Here is a 21657-nt window from a genome sequence, read left to right on the forward strand (position 1 = left end):
TTTCCAACAATCTCAACATTAAGGAGTTTCATGTTGTTCCTGTTTCTCTTTGTAATAGTTGTGTTGGGGTTGAGAAGTCCTTTTGCAGAAGCTCAGAAAGTACCTGCAATTTATGTATTGGGAGACTCATTAGTGGATGTTGGTAACAACAATCACCTCAAGCTCTCTCTTGCTAAAGCTGATTTTCCTCACAACGGCATCGACTTTCTTGGCCAAAAATCTACCGGAAGATTCTGCAATGGCAAAAACTCTGCTGACTTTTTTGGTAACTAAAATTTCACCATCCCATCATAGCCACACTTCACTTTCACTTCTCATCAAGCAAATATCTCTCTCCCTTGAATTGAATCCTATCAATATTGTCAATCATCATATAAAAATATGGTTATTATAATATTATTGAAATCTTAATGCTTAATTTTCTACCTTTTGTTGTAGAAAAGGTAGTTCTTATATTTTTGATTATGTGTCAGTTTAGCTCATGCAATTTTAATTAATTTAGTTTTGACTCTAAATTTATAAGTGATTACCATTTTTTATGAAAAATAAACAAATAAGCGGCATATGTCAAGCGCTTGATGATTATTTTTCGTCAAAAATCGTAATAGCTTTATCAATTAGACATAATTGATATAAAATTAAAAATTAAAAATTAAAATTGAATCAATTGAAAATACATGAATAAATATAATATAAGAAGCAAAATGAGAAGGCTATCAGTATAATTTATTTATTTATTAAAAAATGACAGAATTTACCCATAATCAGATTGTGTGGTGAAGATTAATTTGACAAAATGTAAAGTTCATGAGTAAAATGAATTTAAGCCGTTGATTTCTATTTCAATAATTCTAAATATATAATTTTGAATTTGTAGTCTTCCTTTGAAAAGTGCTTAATAAATATACTTTCAAATTTTTTACAAAAAAATATAAAAAAAACAAATAAATAATATAAACCAATATATATATATATATATATATTAATATTACACTCTCCAAACACTCCTTTATTTTTTTGGTGCCAATTCTCTATTATATGTATCACCTTCATTTCGGTTTAGAAAAATGCTTAGTGCTCCCACTAATTAGGTGGCAGTGGGTCTCATCATTAATGATGTGATGTTTTAGTTTTGGAGTTGTATTTTTTTTTTTTTAAATGCATTAGTGCTATTAATGGTGATATTTTTAATGGAATGAATTATTGTTGTTCGGTTTAATTTTAGTAGGTGAGATAACGTCTCATCATGTACTAATTTTTCTGGGAATTCTATCAGATAAATTTGTCCATCATATGTCATATCTACCTAATGGCCCAGACTGTTTTTTTTTTTTTTTTTCACCAAGCGACGAAAACATTTTGTCCTCAAATTTTTTTATAACAACTTTTTAATATTTTCGCAATGATTTTTGTATTTTCCGATGTATCCAAAAAAAAAAAAAAATATGTCGCCAAAAATCGTACTTCTTGCAGTGAGCATAAAGATCTTCTGATGGGTTGTCATATATATTTGAGCATTATTTTAAATTGATAAGTCATAAGATAATAAGAATAATTACAAATACACTTTTTGAAAGTTTGTTTAAATGTAAATTATTTCTTTTAATTTTAAAAATTACATTTATTTCTTGAAATTTTTAATTTTGTAACAAATGATCTTTTTTATTAATAAATTATTAAATCAATTAACAGTTTTTAATTATATCAAAATTTTATTTCAATTAATAACTAAAATACAATAAATTTTTTTTATAATGAAGTATTTATAATTTTCAAAATTATAAGCGACAATCGAAATTATAAACAAATTTTATGAAGTGTGTTTATAATTTATCTTAATAATTATCTAAGAGGGTAATTTATATGCGAAATTGGGCCGAGCTAGGCCTTTATGGGCCTTAGTACGAAGGGCTGAGTAAAGAGACCATAAAGTTACTCCGGTCTTGAAGAGGCTTAAAGTTAGCCCAATCTCAAGCCCAGAAAGTAGACCGGTCCGAGTTACTCTTGATGTTAGTCCGGTTGAAGGACGCTTTGTGGTTAGACCGGTTTAAGGATGCGTTGAACTTATATCGGTTAAGGCACAGTATGGTTAGTTCAGTCTAAAAGCCTTGCTAAAAGTTAGATCGGTTTAGACTTAACACTGTTGACAATGGAGGAACTGGAGTAAGAACACTGAAAGTAGAACCGAACTAACGATAGTTCGGTCTACTCTGTGGCTCGGCGTAATCATGATTACTTCGGTCATATTGGAGTTCGGCCATGGTAAAAACCATCTCACTTGATTTAAGCAGTGAGGGGGGTGTTGAAGGATAAGCATTATCTTTCAGAAGTATGAATCCTAGGAGGACTCTGCAAGGAGGAGTAGAAGTCCTACTAGGATTGTGCCACGCAAAACCTATAAAAACTCACAAACATCACCCTTGGAGAGGTAACACAACTTTGTTTTCTGGATACACAGAGCTTTTGTCTATTTGTCAAGCTTACTGACTTAGGCATCAGAGAGGTTTCCGGCACACACCCGCCGGCTAGCTCACGTTTGTGTTTTCAGGAAGTAAAGCGACGATGTTTGGAGGAGCGCAGACTTGATCAACAGGATTATACGAGAAGGTTTATTTATTTTCGGTACAATTGGCGTCGTCTGTGGGAAAAACAGAAAACCTCTTGATCAAGCTTTACCTCTTTAGGAACAATGGCGCACATTGAAGAATTACCACAGTCCGTCATCGACGGGCAAACACCAGATGGGGGTGCAAGGCGTGAAGGATTACCTTCTATCCCTCCCATGGCGGACTTGGAGTCCCAACGACATAACTCCAGGAGAGATACTAGGGGGAGGCGGACTCACAGCCCCCGTCACTCTCATTCACAAAGTCCTGACAGGCAAAGGCGGAGGATTGATCCTCAAGTTCTGGAGGACCGCGTGAAGGAGCAAAACAAATTAATAAGGAAGATGGCGGCGGACATGGAAACCTTGAAGCGCCAGATGAAGGGAAAAGAAGTGGCGACAGGAGAGGGGCGCAAAACAAGACGCCCCCTCGCCGCTCAGAAGACCATGGAAGGCATTCCACACCTTCACGAGCAGAGAGTAGAAGTCTTAGGACAAGCGATACTCAGTCTAGAACCTCTAGAACTCGTTACTCCAGGTCTGAGAGAACGAGATCATTGAGGTCTTACACAGAGGGAAGTACTTACTGACCCTCACACTTGCACCAAACATCATCCAAACAGACGGAGTTGCCCAGATCATCCGATTTACGGATCATGCTGGAAGAAAAGGCACGATGGAAGGAGGACACCAGGGCGCGCGACCCACGCAGAGTTTCTGCCCTTCAACGATTGGCCCCTCGATCGCATGAAAGCGTCGAGGTTGGAATGTCATTACCACGCCCTGCCTACGAATCGACGGACAAAGCATTAACGAGGCTGCAGACCTCGCCGTTCGTTCCGGCAATTGAAAACGCGCCCCTACCTACAGGCTTCCTTCAGCCCAAATTCACTACATACGAGGGGAAAACGGACCCCTACATTCACCTAAGCCACTTCCGCCAGGTTATGGCGGTATATCGGCGAAACGAGGCTCTAATGTGCATCCTCTTCCCGTCAAGCCTTAGCGATCTAGGCTTGACTTGGTTTGAAAAACTTCCAAAAGGCAGCATAGCCTCCTAGGCGCAATTGGCAGAGGCGTTTGTCACAAGGTTCAGAACAAACACTAAAACCCCGGTGGAGATTGACCAGTTACTCTCCATTGACATGGGTGAAAAAGAGACGCTAAGGTCCTACAATAGTCGCTACTAGGAGACATTCAACCAGATTGGGGACTGCCCCACCAATCTCGCCATTGCACAGTACAAAAGAGGCCTTCCAGTCAGGAATAGACTAAGGGACTCAATCACCATGACACCACCCCTCACCATGGAAGCCTTGATGGAAAGAGTGCATCAGCACATCAGGGTAAAAGAGGATGGCGCACGTGCCAAAACAAAATCTGGCACGACCACAGTACCAGATAAAAAGACCTCAGCAAAGGTCAATGCGATAGATCGTCATAACAAAAACGGACGTGGTAGGCGAGACAACAGAGAGGACCCGGATAAAAGATGGTTGAGGGTCCGCACGGCCATAACCATGGTATTCAAGAAATCGATCTATCGAATTCTAAGTGAAATAAGAAATAAGCCTTTCGCCAGATGGCCAGCCAAACTAGGGGAAGCGCAGAAGGACTATGACGAAAGATCACGGTGCACCTTCCATAAAGAAAAGGGGCACCGCACTGAGAATTGCACGCCATTGAGACAGCACCTGGAGGAGTTGGTGGCAGCAGGACACTTGGATAAATACATTGAAGAAGGGACGCAACCAGCCCCCCAGGACCATAATAACCCCAACGGGATGCCAGTCGACGCCCCACCTCAAGGAATTATCAATGTGATACATGGAGTCTTTGAACTTGAGCATGTATGCGAGCTCAGGGGATCAATCAAAAAGGCTGAACACTTTAGAGAGGTGCTAAGTGCCCAACCTGCCATCAAGAAGGGGAAGACAGAGGCTACAAACGTCATGTCTTTTTCGGATAAAGACTTGGAACGGATATATTGCCCCCACAATGATGCCCTAATCATCACTCTCCGAGTCAAGGATTTTGACGTCAAGCGGATTCTGATTGACCAGGGTAGTTCATCTGAAATCATGTACTACGAAACATTTAAACAATTGAAGCTGCAAGACAAAGACTTGGCGCCTGCCGTATCTCCCCTAATTGGATTCAACTCTATGCCAGAATGGCCCGTCGGCAAAATAATTCTTCCAGTCAGAGCAGGAAGCGTGACGAAACAAATGGAGTTCTGGGTATTGAAGGTCCTCTCCACTTACAACATCATTTTGAGCAGAACATGGCTGCATGCCATGCGATCGGTGGCGTCATCCTACCACCAAGTAATGCGATTCCCCAACGATACCGGGGTAATTGAATAAGTCTATATCGATCAGATCATGTCGAAGCAATGCTTCATCACGGTGAATGGTAGCCACGCTGCCAAAGGATACGTTCATTCGGTGGAAGAACATGAGAGCAATGAGCTATTCACAGATGTCGGCAAAGTGGCTGATTAGAAAGCGGTGGAGGACTTGGTAGAGATAAGAATAGATGAAAAGAACCCGGATAAGTTCTTTTTGCTCGGTTCGTCGTTGTCCAGCACTGAGAGATTAGAGGTGTTGGAATTTTTGACCTCTAACATTGAAGTGTTCGCCTGGACGCCATACGACATGCCAAGTATTGATCCCAACTTCATCTGTCACCAACTCAATGTCCACCCATCCGCCAGACCAATATCCAACGCACACGCAGATCGGCACTCCACCATGCCGAGATAGTGGCGGAAGAAGTAGGTAACCTGCTGGAGGCAGGAGCAATTAGAGAAGTGCACTACCCAAGATGGATCTCCAACACAGTCGTAGTGTCAAAGAAGAATGACAAGTGACGTGTCTGCGTCGACTATAAAACAGTCAACAAGGCGTGCCCAAAAGACAGCTTTCCTCTACCACGGATAGATCAACTGGTAGACCTAACGGCGGGGCACAAACGACTTAGCTTTCTGGATGCATACAGAGGCTACCACCAAATCGCCATGCATGAACCAGACCAGGAGGTCACATCCTTTACAACTCCAAGAAGACTGTACTGTTACAAGGTCATGCCCTTTGGCCTAAAGAACGCAGGGGCAACATTCCAACGAATGATTACCAAGATGTTTGAACCATTGTTAGGCAGAACAATGGAGGCTTACATCGACGACATGGTGGTCAAGAGCAAGGATGAGAATGACCATCTCAAGGACCTAGGAGAGATGTTTAAATCCTGAAGAAGCACAAGTTGCTCCTCAATGCATCCAAGTGTGCATTCGGAGTAGGATCTGGCAAATTCCTGGGCTTCCTTGTGACCAACCGGGGTATAGAAGCAGATCCCTCCCAGATCAAAGCACTCCAGGATTTGGAGAGACCAAACTCAATGAAAGAAGTGCAGCATCTCACCGGCATGGCAGCTGCGCTCAATCGGTTCATAAGCCGATCATCAGACAGACTACGACCATTCTTCTATGCACTAAAAGCCAAGTTCGAATGGGACGAAGAATGCGACCAAGCTCTGGAAAGCTTGAAAGAATACATGTCTTCTCTACCATTGCTGGTCACCCCAACACCTGAAGAAGAACTCTTCCTGTACCTGACAGTCTCTCAGCACGCAATTAGCACAGTGTTGGTCCGTGCGGAAGGAATTCAACATCTGCCCCTCTATTATGTCAGCAAGACATTGCTGGGAGCCGAAACAAGGTATTTGCCGCTAGAAAAACTGGCATTGGCCTTGATGATGGCCTCAAGGAAGTTGTCGCACTACTTTCACGCCCACACCATAGTCGTCCTCACAGCTTTCCCATTAAAAGCTTTATTTGAGAGGGCAAACTTTTCCTGACGAATCTTAAAGTGGGCAGTAGAGTTGGGACAATTTGACATTAAGTTCCAACCCAGAATTGCGATAAAGGCCCAAGCTTTGGCAGACTTTGTCGCAGAATTCACCCCAGGAAGTTATCATATCTGCCCAGTCGACCTGACTGATACAAACAAACCAGGGATAGAAGTTTGACGCCAGAATAGCGCAACCCCTGGTGTAGGATACTCAATCAGATCCCATGGCAAACCAAACTAAAGACAGCAAGGAAGAAGCGAACCAAGCTATACCGAACCAAGACTCACCAACAAATAAAGACTTGGTGCAATCAGATAGCGAGGGGCAAACAGCAAGCATGGACCTTGAAGAAACCACCAGCAACATTCTTGACCCCACGACATCGTCTGACCCCTCCACTTGCTGGAAGTTGTTCGTTGGAGAGATGTGGAAGCTCTTTGTGGATGGAGCATCCAACCGGCATGGTGCAGGACTTGGCATAGTCCTCATCTCACCAGACGGCCTGGTTGTGGAGCAAGCAATCAACATTGGCTTCCCAGCATCAAACAACGAAGCGGAGTATAAAGCACTTCTTGCAGGTCTCAAAACAGCATTCTACATGAAGGCCACCGAACTAATGGTCTACAGCGACTCACAGCTGGTGGTAAACCAAATTTCTGGCGACTATGAAGCAAAGGATGATAGGATGGCCAAGTACCAAGAATTGGTCAGAATAGAGATCAAGAAATTTGAAGTAGTGAGAATTGAACAGATAGGCAGGGAAGAGAACGGCAGAGCAGACGAACTAGCAGGCTTTGCTTCAATAGCAGATACATCCATCCCTCATCCATTGCTCATCGACTACTTACCAAGACCAAGCATCGAAGACCCCGAAGCAGAAGAAGTATGCTGCGCCGATCTAGGCCCCTCATGGATGGATCCCATCATACTATTCTTGAAAAATGGCGTCCTACCGGAAGAAAAGAAAGAAGCCAACAAAATTAGAGCAAAGTCACAGCGATTTTGGCTCTCCCCATCTCTGGCATTATACAAAAAGTCATTCTCATGACCCTATCTAAAGTGTGTCCACCCCAGCAAAGTGGAAGCATTCTTATATGAGATACACGAAGAGGTGTGCAGAAGCCATCAAGGAGGAAGATCGCTAGCTTACTGGGCCATTTCGCAAGGATACTGGTGGCCATACATGCAGGCAGACTCAGAGAAATATGTGAAGAAATGCGAGAAATGCCAAAAATTCACACACCAAATACATCAACCAGCTAGAGAACTCCTACCATTAACTAGCCCATGGCCTTTCGCAATGTGTGGCTTGGACATAGTAGGACCACTTCCAACAGCACCCGGCAATAGGAAGTTCTTTCTCGCAGCAACAGACTACTTCACAAAGTGGGTGGAAGCAGAAGCATTAGCATCAATCAAGGAAAAAGATGTGAAGAAGTTTGTCTGGCAAAATATCATTACTCGATTCAGCATACCTAAAGCCCTCATATTAGACAACAGCACCCAGTTTGATGGCAAAATCTTTAGAAGCTTTTGTAAAGAATACAAGATAGAGTTCTACAATTCTACACCAGCATATCCTCAAGCAAATGGCCAAGCAGAAGTATCAAACAAAGTTGTCTTGGATGGACTGAAGAAAAGGTTAGAGAAGGCAAAAGGCAAGTGGGCGGAAGAACTTCCTCGTGTTTTATGGGCTTACCGCACCACACCTCGACAATCAACAGGAGAAACACCATTCTCCTTAGCCTACGGAATGGAAGCAGTAATCCCACTGGAAGTTGGCCTCCCCACAATTCGAAGCGAAAATTTTGATCCCGACTTGAATGGAGAAGCCATAACATTGGAGCTCGACCTCGCCGAAGGAAAAAGAGAAAGAGCACTAGTCCACATTGCCTCATATCAACAAGAGTTATCCAGGAAATACAACAAAACAGTACATCCAAGGCAATTCAAGATTGGAGATTGGGTGCTGCGCAAAGTGATGGGAAACACCCTAGTGCTAGGAGATGGCAAGCCAGGGCCTAATTGGGAAGGTCCTTACAAAGTGGTTGGGTTAGCAGGCAAAGGGGCATACCACCTAGAAGACAAGGACGGCAAAGCAATCCCTAGGCCATGGAACACCGCCAATCTCAAGTTATTTTATTTTTAGCTTTCCTCTTTCAAACATGTGTAATTTTTTCTTTCCTCAATAAAACAAATCGATTCTTTTCAGCATAGTTGTTCTCTGTAAAAGTTAGTTTTAGTAAAGTTAGGAACATTGCAAACATTTTATTCTAAGCTGGTTGGAAAAACCAACTTAGAGGTTGGCTGGATTAAACCAACACCCTTCCTAAGCCCAGGATAAGGATCTAGGCTGCAAGACGTTTGGTCAGAATAACTAAACACTTTACTTTAGGTTGGCTGGAAAAACCAATCTAAAGGTTGGCTGGATTAAACCAACACCCTTCCTAAGCCTAGGATAAGGATCCAGGCTGCAGGACGTTTGGTCGGAATAACCAAACACTTTACTTTCGGTTGGTTGGAAAAACCAATCTAAAGGTTGGCTGGATGAAACCAACACTTGGTACTCTTTAACCGAAGTAAAAACATCGGCTAAAAGAGTGGTTGGCTGGATTAAACCAACTCTTATTACTCTTCAGCCGAAATAAGGGTATAAGCTGAAGAATGGTTGGCTGGATTAAACCAACTCTTATTACTCTTCAGCCGAAATAAGGGTATATGCTGAAGAATGGTTGACTGGATTAAACCACTCTTGGTACTCTTCAGCCGAAGTACGCATATTGGCTAAAGAATGGTTGGCTAGTAAGGCCAGTTGGCACAGGTAAGACCGAAATAACGTATCTCGGCCGAAAAGTAGTATGCTTCAAGTTACAGTTAGAAAACATGCTCAAACAGGAAAGTAAACCAAGATTACAGTTGGAGCAATAGAAGTCATTAAAAAAGTCATTACAGGCACAAGCATACAGATCAAACCGGAATAACAGTTAGCACAAAAGAAGATGATTTTCATTGATCAAAGTTCAGAGCAATTACAAGGGAAGGGCTCCCAGCCCGGTTACAAGTCAAAGCAAAACAAAGAAAAAGAAAAAAAAATACAAATTAATTAAAAAGGTCTTCAAGATCGGCTTCAATATCAACCTGAACACCAGTTGCAGATGGAAGATCAGTCTCAGTAGTAACTGGCAGCACGGTGTCAGTCGGTGGCTCAACAGTTAGGTCTTCAAACGTTGGCTCCAACCGAGCTGGTTGACCATTGCCTTGCTTGTTGACTACCGGAGTGTCAGTTGGCTCGTTCTCTTTATCATCGTCGTCGGGCGCTTCAAGGAATTGCTTCTGTAGATCGGCTGCATACTCCGCCAGTGTGGCCGGAATAAAATACTGAGGAGCATTGAAGACCTCGATGTCAGGACCGCAACCGAGCTGCTCCACGGCACCCCTCCAGCCGCACTTGAAGAACAAGTCCTTCGCAGCTTCACACTGTTGGATATATGCAGCTTCGCCTTCCTTGAAGCCCTTCATCTCGGCATCTTCAGCTTTCTTCTTTAAAACGTTTATTTCGGCGTCCTTGACACCCTCAAGTTTCGCCAGTTCCCGCAAATACTTATCTTTCATCTCGGTTAGGGCTCTCTGTTTGTCAGCATCGGCCGAAGCAACTAGGCCGGTCAGACGAGTCACCTCGGCCTCCAGCTCGGCCGTCCTCACTTGTTCTTGTTTGAGCTCGGCGGTTTTGGCTTCGGCCTCTGCCATGGCCTCCCTTGACGTTCTCCTGAGCTCCAACACCCGCTTATGTGCAATGTGGTTCTTCTGAATGGCTTGCAATAGAATAGAAACTTTCCTTTTTAGTCGAGCTGAAAGTAGGAAGAATTAGAAAGGTACAAAAGCAAAAGAGAGTGCTACCTACCAGGATCATTGATTTTGTTGAAGACCGGATGGCCTTCGGCTCGGTGTTTAGCCGATTGTGGTGCTCCATGTCCTTTGGAAGGCACACACTTTTGGCAAGGTTGAAGGCCAGTATGTGATCCTTCTCAGCAACCACCGAATCAGTTTCCTCAATATCTCGGTTCTGATAAGTGAGCTTCGGTGCCCACTTGGAGGTAGCTCGGTCAGATGGCTCTGGTTGCGGACTCGGTGGGTGGCTCGGTGGTAGGGTGGTTTCATCTTCATCAACTAACCGTTGTTCGGTCTGCGTAGTCCGGGCGCGTTTAGTTCGGCGTGATGAAGAAGGTTGTTGAGAAGGAAGGGCCACCACGGTCTCTTGAGTTTGGTTTGGTGGTGGTACCTCGGCTCTGTTTGTCTCGGTCAAGAGGGCCCTGACTCTGTTTCTCTTGGCCATTTCTTCTTCAGTGGTCAGTGGGATTAGTCTAATTTGTGGCAAGGTTGGGTCCGGTTCGGGGGCCTCCTCTAGCAGAAAGTCGATCACTCTCGCTTTTCGGCGGCCGCTGTATCTGTATGTCGGTTCAAAATTTAACAGCTTGGCCCAACTCCGTTCTGGATACCGTAGTGCGGCGCGGAGAGTGCCTAGATTGGGGTAGCTGTAAAGTGTTTGAAGATGGGCTGAATCTGCATAAAGAAGACAAACTGTTAGTTCGGTTCAGGAGCAGCTAACCGAAATAAAGTAAAGCATACCAAAAACCGAAGTAATTATACCAGGTTCTCCTTTATTCCAGTTTATACTTCGGCTAGGGATCTGGGCTTGCTGGTCTTCAAAATTGCCAGACACCCAGAAAAAGTCATCATCGTTTAAGTCCTTATCCGGCGTATCTTTTATTATTTTTTCTCTGCGACGGCGTATCCTAAGGTAGTAGACCCAGCCGTCATCTTTGGAGCCAATGGAGTATTGGTGGAATATTTCGGCTAGACCGAGGTTAAGACCGGCTTGGCGGTTTAGTTCGGCTATACCCATTATTATACGGTAAGAATTGGTGGAAAGCTGAGTTGGGCATATTCTGGTTTGTCTTAGAAATTCACAAATCAAGGGTTGAACAGGGAATCTTAGTCCGATTTCTATTATTGATAGGAGGGTGAAAGGTACATAGCCCTGTTTTCCCCATGGAAGGGTATCTTGTTCGGCCAGAATAAGCTAGACGTCGTCAGGGATGTTGTAATCCCTTCAGAATTCGGCCAGGCCACCAGGGGTTTCTACCAAAAACCTATACTTCCCCATTTATTTTTTAAGTTATGGATAAATTAGTTCGGTCGCAAAATTGTGCTCAGTAGCTCGGTTGGGCGCGCCGTGGAGTGCCTGGGCAACCTAAGTCTGCAAAGTGAAAAACAAAGGGGTTAAGCACAGGTCATTGGACCATGCTACAAAATAAAAGCAAGAATAGGAGTCCTACTTCGGGTGTGTGGGATGCTAAAGGTTGTCTCAGTTTCAACAAGATGCTTAGTAGCTTGGATTAAGCAGGCGGTTCGATAGCTCGGTCTTGGCAAAGCGATTCGTTATCTCGGTTAAAGAGAAGGCTCAATCAGATCGGTTAAGCCTCTAGGGACAGCTTTCTGAGTTCGGTCTAAAAACTTAGAAAGCTGGCTTAGCCCCAAAGACCTAGCTCGGTCGAACGATAAGGTTTCATTATGCTACGTTCGGACTTAGTTCGGTTCGTTTACCTCGGCTAAGGTCTATCAAGAAGTGGTTTGACTTATTCAAACTACTGGTACCAACATGGAGTGCTAGTTCGGTTAAAGTCTCTGATAGAAGGACATTGACTATAAACTACTTTTTAGTTCGGTTATATGGTAATTGTGGATCAAACACTGTTTTATAGATTACTTCATAAAGTTTATGAGGTTCTTATGAAGTTTTTCCTAGAAAACGCAAGGTAGAGCAAGAATATATGTTTTGGAAAAACAGAAACAGTGTGCCAAGAATGAGAGAAAGCAAATGCAAAGACCACAAAACAAAGTACGAAAACAAGGAAAGCAAAATAGAGGTGCAGTGCTTACCAGATGAGAGCAGCAGCAATGGAGAACACGAGCTCAGAGGTTGAAGAGCAATGGAGGCAAAAAGAGAGAGAAGAGCTTGAAAACAGTAAAAATGATCGATGAGGGTGATTCAAAGAATGAAAGGGTTGTTTTGTGGAAAGAGAAGGGGCAAAAGGCGGGAACTGTTCAAATTTTGCGGAGTACGAGGGCGGCGCGACAGCTGCAGTTAGCCAATGTCAGCATGCCACGTGTCATAGGGATAAGAATCGATTCAGTTTCTGTGATTGAAGGGACGTTGTGACCGGACAAGCACAACTCGGCTTAGGTTTAGCTTGGCTGAGAGAGTTTTAGCTCGGCTGGAAAGGCTAAAGGGTTTTTTTTTAGCTCGGTTGAAAAGGTAAAACTTTAACCCGGTTTATAGACAGGTAATCCCTATCATGCTACACAGATGGAATTAAGGGGCAATTGAGAGGGTAATTTATATGCGAAATTGGGCCGAGCTGGGCCTTTATGGGCCTTAGTACGAAGGGCTGAGTAAAGAGACCATAAAGTTACTCCGGTCTTGAAGAGGCTTAAAGTTAGCCCAATCTCAAGCCCAGAAGGTAGACCGGTCCGAGTTACTCTTGATGTTAGTCCGGTTGAAGGACGCTTTGTGGTTAGACTGGTTTAAGGATGCGTTGAACATATATCGGTTAAGGCACAGTATGGTTAGTTCGGTCTAAAAGCCTTGCTAAAAGTTAGATCGGTTTAGACTTAACACTGTTGACAATGGAGGAACTGGAGTAAGAACACTGAAGGTAGAACCGAACTAACGATAGTTCGGTCTACTCTGTGGCTCGGCGTGATCATGATTACTTCGGTCATATTGGAGTTCGGCCATGGTAAAAACCATCTCACTTGGTTTAAGCAGTGAGGGGGGTGTTGAAGGATAAGCATTATCTTTCAGAAGTATGAATCCTAGGAAGACTCTACAAGGAGGAGTAGAAGTCCTACTAGGATTGTGCCACGCAAAACCTATAAAAGCTCACACACATCACCCTTGGAGAGGTAACACAACTTTGTTTTCTGGATACACAGAGCTTTTGTCTATTTGTCAAGCTTACTGACGTAGGCATCAGAGAGGTTTTCGGCACACACCCGCCGGCTAGCTCACGTTTGTGTTTTCAGGGAGTAAAGCAACGACGTTTGGAGGAGCGCAGATTTGATCAACAGGATTATACGAGAAGGTTTATTTCTTTCCTGTACATTATCTATCAGAAAAATGCCATGAAAATAAATGTGCCACATGTATGTGTTGTTCTGGTGATTATGATTCATATGTTTTGGAGTGTTGTTTGGCAGCTGAGAAAGTGGGGTTACCGACTTCACCACCATATCTATCCCTTGTATCTAACAAGAGTGGTAGTAATGCATTCCCAATCACGGGCGTTAGCTTTGCCTCTGGTGGTGCTGGAATCTTTAATAGCACAGATCAACGCTATGCAAGTGTTTTTGCCTTTTATGTTTTTATTTTTAAAAGATTATTTTAACAAAATCTCAAAATAAAATTTTAATTTTGTTAATTTAGATCGTAATCTTCTGATTTGTTCAGTGAAGTAAAACTAATGAAAAAAAATATTTTAATCATTAAACTCAACAGAAAATGATGCATACATACACTGAGTTTAATGACTAAAATATTTTTTTCCCGTCAATTTTACTTAATAAAAATTGACTGATAATTTAGATTGAAAATAAATTAATAAATTTTGATTTATTTTGTTACATAGTCAAACTTTGAGAATTTATTTGTAATTTTTCCTTCTATTTTTTATTTTTTATTTAGGAAGTAGTGAATCTACTTTGTTTTGATCCGTCTTCACCTTTAGAATAGATGCTATGGGGCCACACATGGGCTTTCAAAACTCCTTTTTTCTTCTTGGGGAACTTACTGATAAGTCCCATGTAATAAGTTCAAAACCCAACTAATCCCAAAACAAAATACTTGCACCAATTAGTCCAACACATTTTTAATTGTTACCAAAAAATCCTTTTTTTTTTTTTTAATTTATAGACACTGTTCACATCTTACTACCGTCGGACTTCCGTTTAACGGTCGCCGGAGACTCACCGGAATGTCTAGAATATTGCCGGAAAAAAAAAATTAAAAAACATGTTATGAAACTGTAAAATTTTACAGTTCTAAAGAATGTTATAAAACTGTAAAATTTTACAGTTTTAAACCATGATTCATTCCAGCACCAAAAAAAAAATTTGAAACTGCAAAATTTTACAGTTTTCACCGCCTGTAACTAAAACTCGAAAACTGCTTGTTCAGAATTCGAAAATTTTCTCCATTAGAACAGAAAAACAGAAGTGTATAGCAGAGAGAGAAAAAAAAAAAAAAAAAAAGATCGAAGGGGAAAGACGGATGTCTAACCAAATCTGTGTAGATCTACTCAGATCTGATGTAGATCTGAGTAGATCTATATCAGATCTAAGTAGATCCATTCATCTTCTTCGTCGGAAAATATATCATCTTCTTCGTCGGAGTTGATTTCAATGCTTGGTGGTTATCAATGAACCCCGATCAATGGAGAAAGATATGATCACCGGTGGTCCTCTTCCATGACAAACACGGTGACAGAAAAATGTAGAAAAAAAAACGAGAGAGGAAGGGAAGCAAAAAGCAGAGAGAGAGAGAGGAAAGGACTTTTGGGTGTAATGAAAAAGTTATGGGATTAAATAAAGATCACATGTTTCCCATGGGACCTATGGGTAATTTCTCCTTTCTTCTTTTTCTTTGCTTTTTTTCTTTGTGGATTAAAAAAAAAAGAAAAAAGAATCAAATCATGGTATGAGAAGATATGGGACGAACCATGTACTCTTATAAACGAAAGAGGCAAAATTTAAAAAGTTCGATTATAAACGAAAGAGGCAAAATTTAAAAAGCTATGGTTTATTATGGGGGCAACTCAAATTCAACTCTTAACTTGGGTATTGGGCTGAAGGGGCTTGTTGTACCTATTGGTGGGCTCACTGTCGGTTCTTTCTCTTGATTTAAATCATTTATTTTTATTGAGTAAATAATCTATGTAAAAAATAAATTAATTATTTTTAAAATAATTAACAGTTCAATCTCAAAATTACAATTATCATCTATTTTTTTAAAGAAAAATATTATTCATTCATATGGATTTAGATGTTCAATCAAACTTATTTTTTACATAAATTATTTTTACTTGACAAAGATTAACTGTTTAGAATGTAGATATGAGCTTGAAGTGAGCCCAGCAGTATTCCTTGTTTTAAAAAAAAGATAGTTACAAGTCAGTCGTACGAACGAAACTTATTTACTAATAAGTCCTACTTCAACTTTAAATGATAAATTTATCGGTATAAAAATATTTTTAAAAAATACAATTCAATCACTTACACTTCTCATATTATATTTCAATAAAAATTAACAAAATAAATCAAAACTCACAAACAAAATCAAAATGTCTTAATCATTTATCATTTTGATAAAAATTTCATAGTATCATTACTAGTACCAAATTATCATTTCACAACACAAACATACAATTATATTATATATAATAAAAGTTTATAAAAAAAAATAAAAAAAAAACGACCGTTGAAGATTTATGAGTAAATAAGTTAAGTAAATGGAGCAACAAAACGTGTTTGGTGCCAATAAAAAATGGTTTATTGGCTTGGTCTGTGAATCGTGGGAATAGCAACTAATGGTTGAAAATTTCAAAAACTTGGATTGCGGTGAACGTGGATCGAACACGTGACCTTCAGATCTTCAGTCTGACGCTCTCCCAACTGAGCTATCCCCGCTTGATGTTATCTTAGTCCAGTTTAAATTCTTTTACAGAGACAGTCAATTCCTTTAACCAAACAAGTTGAGTACTACTCCACGGTGTACGAAGATTTGGTGCAACAGCTCGGATCAGCTACTGCACTAGACCACCTGTCCAAGTCCCTCTTCGCGGTTGTGATTGGAAGCAACGACATACTTGGTTACTTCAAATCCGGGTCGGATCTTCCCAAGAAAATCACCCAACAGCAGTATGTGGATCTAATGGTTATGACCCTCAAAGATGTCTTGAAGGTAAATCTTGTAAAAAAAATTTGATAGCTAAAAATTAATTCCAACAATATACCATAGTTAGAGTAATACTAGAGGACGGTTAAATTTTTATATCAAATTTATGTATTATTGATATGACACCTTATATGTCATTCACATATTAGTATAATTGTGAAATTATTGCTCTATAATATAATAAATATAATTAATACTTAAATTTTTTGGTCATGTTAGTAGTCTCACTCCATTCAAGTTATTTACCAAATAAGCTATATATTTTGTCACAATTAACTAAAATTTTAATTTATTTAAGTTAATTTTAAATTATAAGCTATAACAAACAATTAGCATAAACTTCCAAAAAAATTATATAAAAATATAAGTTATAAGGAGTCCTTAAAATTGTACCAAATAGATTGTTGATGATTTAGCTATATATATCCAATGTTGCGTTTGAACTTAGCGTTCTTTATGTGTCCTTAATTTTAAATTTTACTTGCTCATCTAAAACCAGATTCGAGTCTCCTAGCTTTCTTTTGGGCTATACTCATAGATATATCGGAAAAAATCATTACACAAAACAAACAAACAAAAATGATTTCAACAACCCCACCTCAAATTGGAAATTTATGCCAATGATATTGGGTGCGTAAAACACTATTATTGATTTAAATCATATTAATTGATTCACATTTTTTCAAGGACATGACACTAATAATATAACCAAACCAAACCAAGCCTTAGCATTTTTTTTTTTATTTACTCTTTCAAATTGTTATAGTTTCCGTCACTTTTTCTTAGTGGTTGCTCATTTACCATTTTTTTCTTTTCTTACAACATAATATACAGCATATTAGTTATTTTTGTTACTCTCGAAATTGTTATAGATTGCCTCACTTTTTTCTCAATGGTTGCTCATTTAACATTCTTTTTTTTAAAAAAATGGTTTGTAGAGGATGCATAATTTTGGTTCACGAAAGTTCGTGGTGGCTGGGATAGGAGCAGTGGGGTGTTGTCTCTCACAGAGGAATCAGAACAAAACTAGTGAAGAATGCAATGAAGAAGCTAATTACTGGTCAGTTAAGTACAATGAAAGCCTTAAGTCAATGTTGCAAGGACTCAAATCGGAGCTCAATGACATGGACTACTCCTATGTTGACACCTACACCATCTTTTCTAGCTTCATTCAGTCACCCTCCACCTATGGTCCATTTCTTTTCTTCTAATTAGTTATCAAAATGGCAATGTTAGATCCTAAACCAAATCAGCGCTGATTTGTTCAAATTTTAAAATCAAAATGAACCAACTAAATTGAATTAAGCCAAGACGCATGAAAATTGAGATGAAATTGTGCCACTTTTAAAAACGAAACCAACCCAACTCACGAAAGATGAAATTGGTTCGATAATTGAACATGTTTGCCATTTAATCTGAACCATAACTGGAATATTCAGTAAAGCTCTCATGCCATGGAAAAATAAAAGAAGTGTGATCCATTCCTGGTCGCATTGATCCCAATATATATATATATATATATTCAAAAAGACCCATGAATCGTGCGCAGTAAAATGGATTCTCTTTTCTCACAAAGAAGTTTTTGCTCATCTCAAATCTTGGACTGATTAAAAAGTTACTAGAGAGGTAAACAAAAAGAGAGAATTGTTATATAAAAGACAATTTTAGTTTTCAGAATTTGCTTTTTGAAATTTTTTTAAAAAAAGTTTGACTTCTCTCAAATTGTTATCTTAAAATATTTCAAAAAACTTATTATTTTCTTATGATTCACTTTTTTGGGATGTAAATGATTTTTAAAAATTCAAAATTATCTTTTTTTTGGTATTTAATAGTGTTATCAAACTAGTTTCCAATTGTTAGTTTTAAAAAAAATCTGAAAACTAAACCAATCATTCACTTTTCTCTTCTCCACAAATCCAAAAGCCAATGGGTAACTTGCTCTTTTTGGAATTCTTCTCCAATAATTGCAATTAACCACAATATTTTGTCAAATATTCAGGTTTTATTGAGGTTAAATCAGCTTGTTGTGGGTTGGGGAACCTGAGAGCCCAAGTTCCATGCGTGCCCGTTGCCAAGTACTGCTCCAACAGAAGTGATCATGTCTTCTGGGATCTGTACCATCCCACTGAAGCAGCAGCTCACCTCTTTGTCAACGCCGTTTTTGACGGTTCACAACAGTTTGCGATGCCTATGAATGTGAACCAGCTAATCGCTGCATAAACCGAGTGGTGTAAACAAGTGTTAGGGCTGTCCTTAATGCCCTTAAACATAGAAAGGAATACAAAGGACAGCCCTTAAACATAGAAAGGAATACAAAATACATAGAACAGAGAGGATAAAGAAGATGGGATTGTTAACCAATTACCTGGATCAATAATATGTGCATGCATTAGTACAAATCAACTGCTTTACACTATTTGTTCATCGAAAAGAAGTTTTTCTGGAAAACATTTTCTGGTTTTTGGTATGATAAACAATAGTAAACTGAAAATTATTGAGAAATATCACCACCACCCTAAGCTCTATTTGCCTCCAACTGTTCAATTTTCACAAACTAATCAAGCATGGAAATTATTGAGAAATATCATTGTAATACACATTCTTGCATTAGAATGAGAAAAGTTCGAAAATTGTTTGATTCAGATTTAATAGAAATCTGATACCAAAAGGAGAAAAATGGCTTGCATTGGCAGAAATTACCCATTTGTTTACCTTCGGTTTCAGTAGTACTTCAATATTGATACCAAAGGAAGTTTACCTGTGTGTGAATGGTTCTGAAAAACCTGAGAAATTTACAATAGCATTTCGTGATGCCATTGATGAGCGGGAGAAAAAAAGAAGACAGATTTGATGCTTACATGAATCTAAGAAGGAAAGATATCTTGGAAGAAGAGGTTGAGATCCCCATTACAAGCATCAAATGATAACATCTTGTCAATTGTATCCTGCATTTGGTTTACACACGCACAATGATTCATGTGAAAGGTGACATGGAAATTTCTGAGTTTATTCTAACTACAAAACTAGTTTCTGAATAGAAAAGAAAGTACCTTGTATTGTCAATCTTGAGCTAATATTTTATCATTGCACAGTTGGTCAACATGATTATTATTTCCAATAGCATTCAGTAAAGACGCTGCTCTCTTTATAACTTCCTCTGGGACACCTGTATGAACCATTTTATCAGAAATATCAGATTACCGGAGACCTTGGACAATAAAGCCTCTAGTAAAACCTCCGCAATTTGTCATGGAAATGAATGCATGAATTTAAACCTATGACAAATCATGGGAATTGCAGAATGTTTAACGAGTGAATGTTTACTAAAAGATTAAAAAATATGGGCGGAGTATGAAACCCTTGTTTTGCATTTGCCTAGCAATAATAAGGAAGCTTAAGAAAAACACACACACACACACAAAAATTATTGTGAAATGCCTAGCATATTTTTTGAAAACCAGCTATAGTTTGAAACGTACCAGAATTCCCAACAAACACAAACACTATTTACTCACCATAGCTAAGAAGTGCATGTCCAGGAACAAGCCTGCAAGACCAAATTAAAAAATCTGAGTGGGGTTTGATAAAAGGTAATTTCTATTGGAAACTAAATCCGACAGATGATGTGTAACAATAACTGCATAAAGAGATGGTAGAATTTGTCTGAAAGTGTATGAAATTTTCCTTAAGAATACTACACGATATTAAAAATAACTTACCTATATAGAAATACAATATCTTCAATATCTGTACCATCGTCAGGTTGTAGCACACTCATGGTGTAATACTTAATGTTATCAGACTGCAAATAATATATATATATATATATAGATGTGTCACGCAGTTGAAATAGTTAATACTTAAAGTTTTAAAAAGTGCAATGTCTTGTTTATACCTCTTGTATGCAACTATCATTAAACATCTCGGTCAAGTGACTGCAAACCAAAACCTGCAAATTAGTAGAGCATATCCCATCACATGTTGTCTATCAAAACAAATGTGACTAGCAAACCTAGAGGTGGCCTCCAGGAATGCACTCTTAATATGAATTTGCATTTATTAGAAACTCTGGTTGGATAGCGAGTGAGAGCATCAAACCTTTGGAGGATCATAGCACGTGATAAAATGATTTATAGTTCCACCAAGGAGACCAGTGCCATCTGAAATGAATTTTAACAACAGCGTATGATAGCTAAAAAATTACATTTATTGCATGACATATCAAAAGGATAGAAATTATTCTTGGTAAAACCAACCTTCTGTTAGAGTGCCTTTACCAAATTCGTCCAACAAGCATAAAGATCGTGAAGTTGCATGCCTATGAAAGTTCTCGGAATCAATATATATAAATGACTAAGTTGTATACCCTATGGTTCCAGCACCCTTTCTACCATAGATGCCAATCCCATGTCCATTATTAGTAGGTTAGGAGAAAACTGTGTAACTATACCTTAGCATCATTCCAACTTGATGTAGATCAATCATGAATGTTGACTGTTCAGCATTCATAAATTTACTTCCCATGGCACAAAATATCCTATTTTTTGGAATTCTGGTAAGTTCTCATAGTAAAATATGCAAAAAATGCAGTACCAAAAAAATTAATGATACCTAAAGGCCAGGGATATAAATATCGAACTTGTCAGTCAAACCCACAGTAGCAGCATCTGCGGGTACAAAACTTCCAATGTGGGAAAGGAAAACAATTAAAGCTGCCTGAAAAAAAAAAAAAAAAAAAAAAATTATCTTTCGAGATGTGTCAAATAAGTATTTCTATTTATCAAAGATTAGCGCATTTATACAGAACATAAATGCAACATTATTCTTAAAACTTTGACACAAAGAGGAAGGTGAAACACTGACAAACCTTACACTTATAGTTGTCAGATAAAACTATTGAAGAAATAATAAAATTGTTAAAATTGATGTATTATTGATTGTAGTATTGATTCTGTATTACAAGATTGATTAATATCTGATTGATGTGTTACAAGATTTATAAATTACAATTCCTATACAATCTATATATAGAAGAGAATGTGGTAGTAGGTGTAGTGGAGGTGATAGTGGGTTAGGTGAAGTGGAGTGTGTGGTGAAGTGGAGGTAGGTGAAGTGGAGTGTGTAGTGGAGTAGGTGAAGGTAAAGATGGGAAATTCTAACAGCCCCCCGCAAACTCAAGGAGGAGAGA

General features: G+C 39.3%; 1 protein-coding gene, 1 non-coding gene and 1 pseudogene across 3 annotated transcripts in view; 1 reads left to right on the forward strand and 2 right to left on the reverse strand.

Moving 5' to 3' along the window:
* On the forward strand, positions 1 to 19172 carry LOC114282144 (GDSL esterase/lipase At5g55050; the record flags this gene model as incomplete). Its single annotated transcript, XM_028224794.2, has 5 exons — positions 1 to 265; positions 13718 to 13857; positions 16239 to 16475; positions 17408 to 17660; positions 18469 to 19172. Coding segments are annotated over 5 exons (1116 nt in total), but the record flags the coding sequence as incomplete, so codon positions are not given.
* Positions 16129 to 16201, reverse strand: TRNAF-GAA (transfer RNA phenylalanine (anticodon GAA)). Its single transcript has one exon. It is a non-coding gene; the product is annotated as a tRNA-Phe (tRNA).
* The window catches only part of LOC114282143 (DNA mismatch repair protein MSH5-like), a 12196-nt pseudogene continuing 9552 nt past the window's right edge, over positions 19014 to 21657 (reverse strand). Inside the window, exons 16-25 of the transcript XR_014336853.1 lie at positions 21109 to 21185; positions 20920 to 21006; positions 20726 to 20787; positions 20568 to 20629; positions 20365 to 20418; positions 20189 to 20271; positions 19985 to 20016; positions 19520 to 19635; positions 19328 to 19414; positions 19014 to 19252 (exon numbers count right to left, since the gene is read on the reverse strand). The product of XR_014336853.1 is annotated as a DNA mismatch repair protein MSH5-like (transcript). The remainder of the gene's footprint in view (positions 19253 to 19327; positions 19415 to 19519; positions 19636 to 19984; positions 20017 to 20188; positions 20272 to 20364; positions 20419 to 20567; positions 20630 to 20725; positions 20788 to 20919; positions 21007 to 21108; positions 21186 to 21657) is intronic.

The sequence above is a fragment of the Camellia sinensis genome, chromosome 7 (assembly GCF_055761805.1).
Source record: "Camellia sinensis isolate YWXY chromosome 7, ASM5576180v1, whole genome shotgun sequence".
In the NCBI taxonomy this organism is placed as follows: Eukaryota; Viridiplantae; Streptophyta; class Magnoliopsida; order Ericales; family Theaceae; genus Camellia; species Camellia sinensis.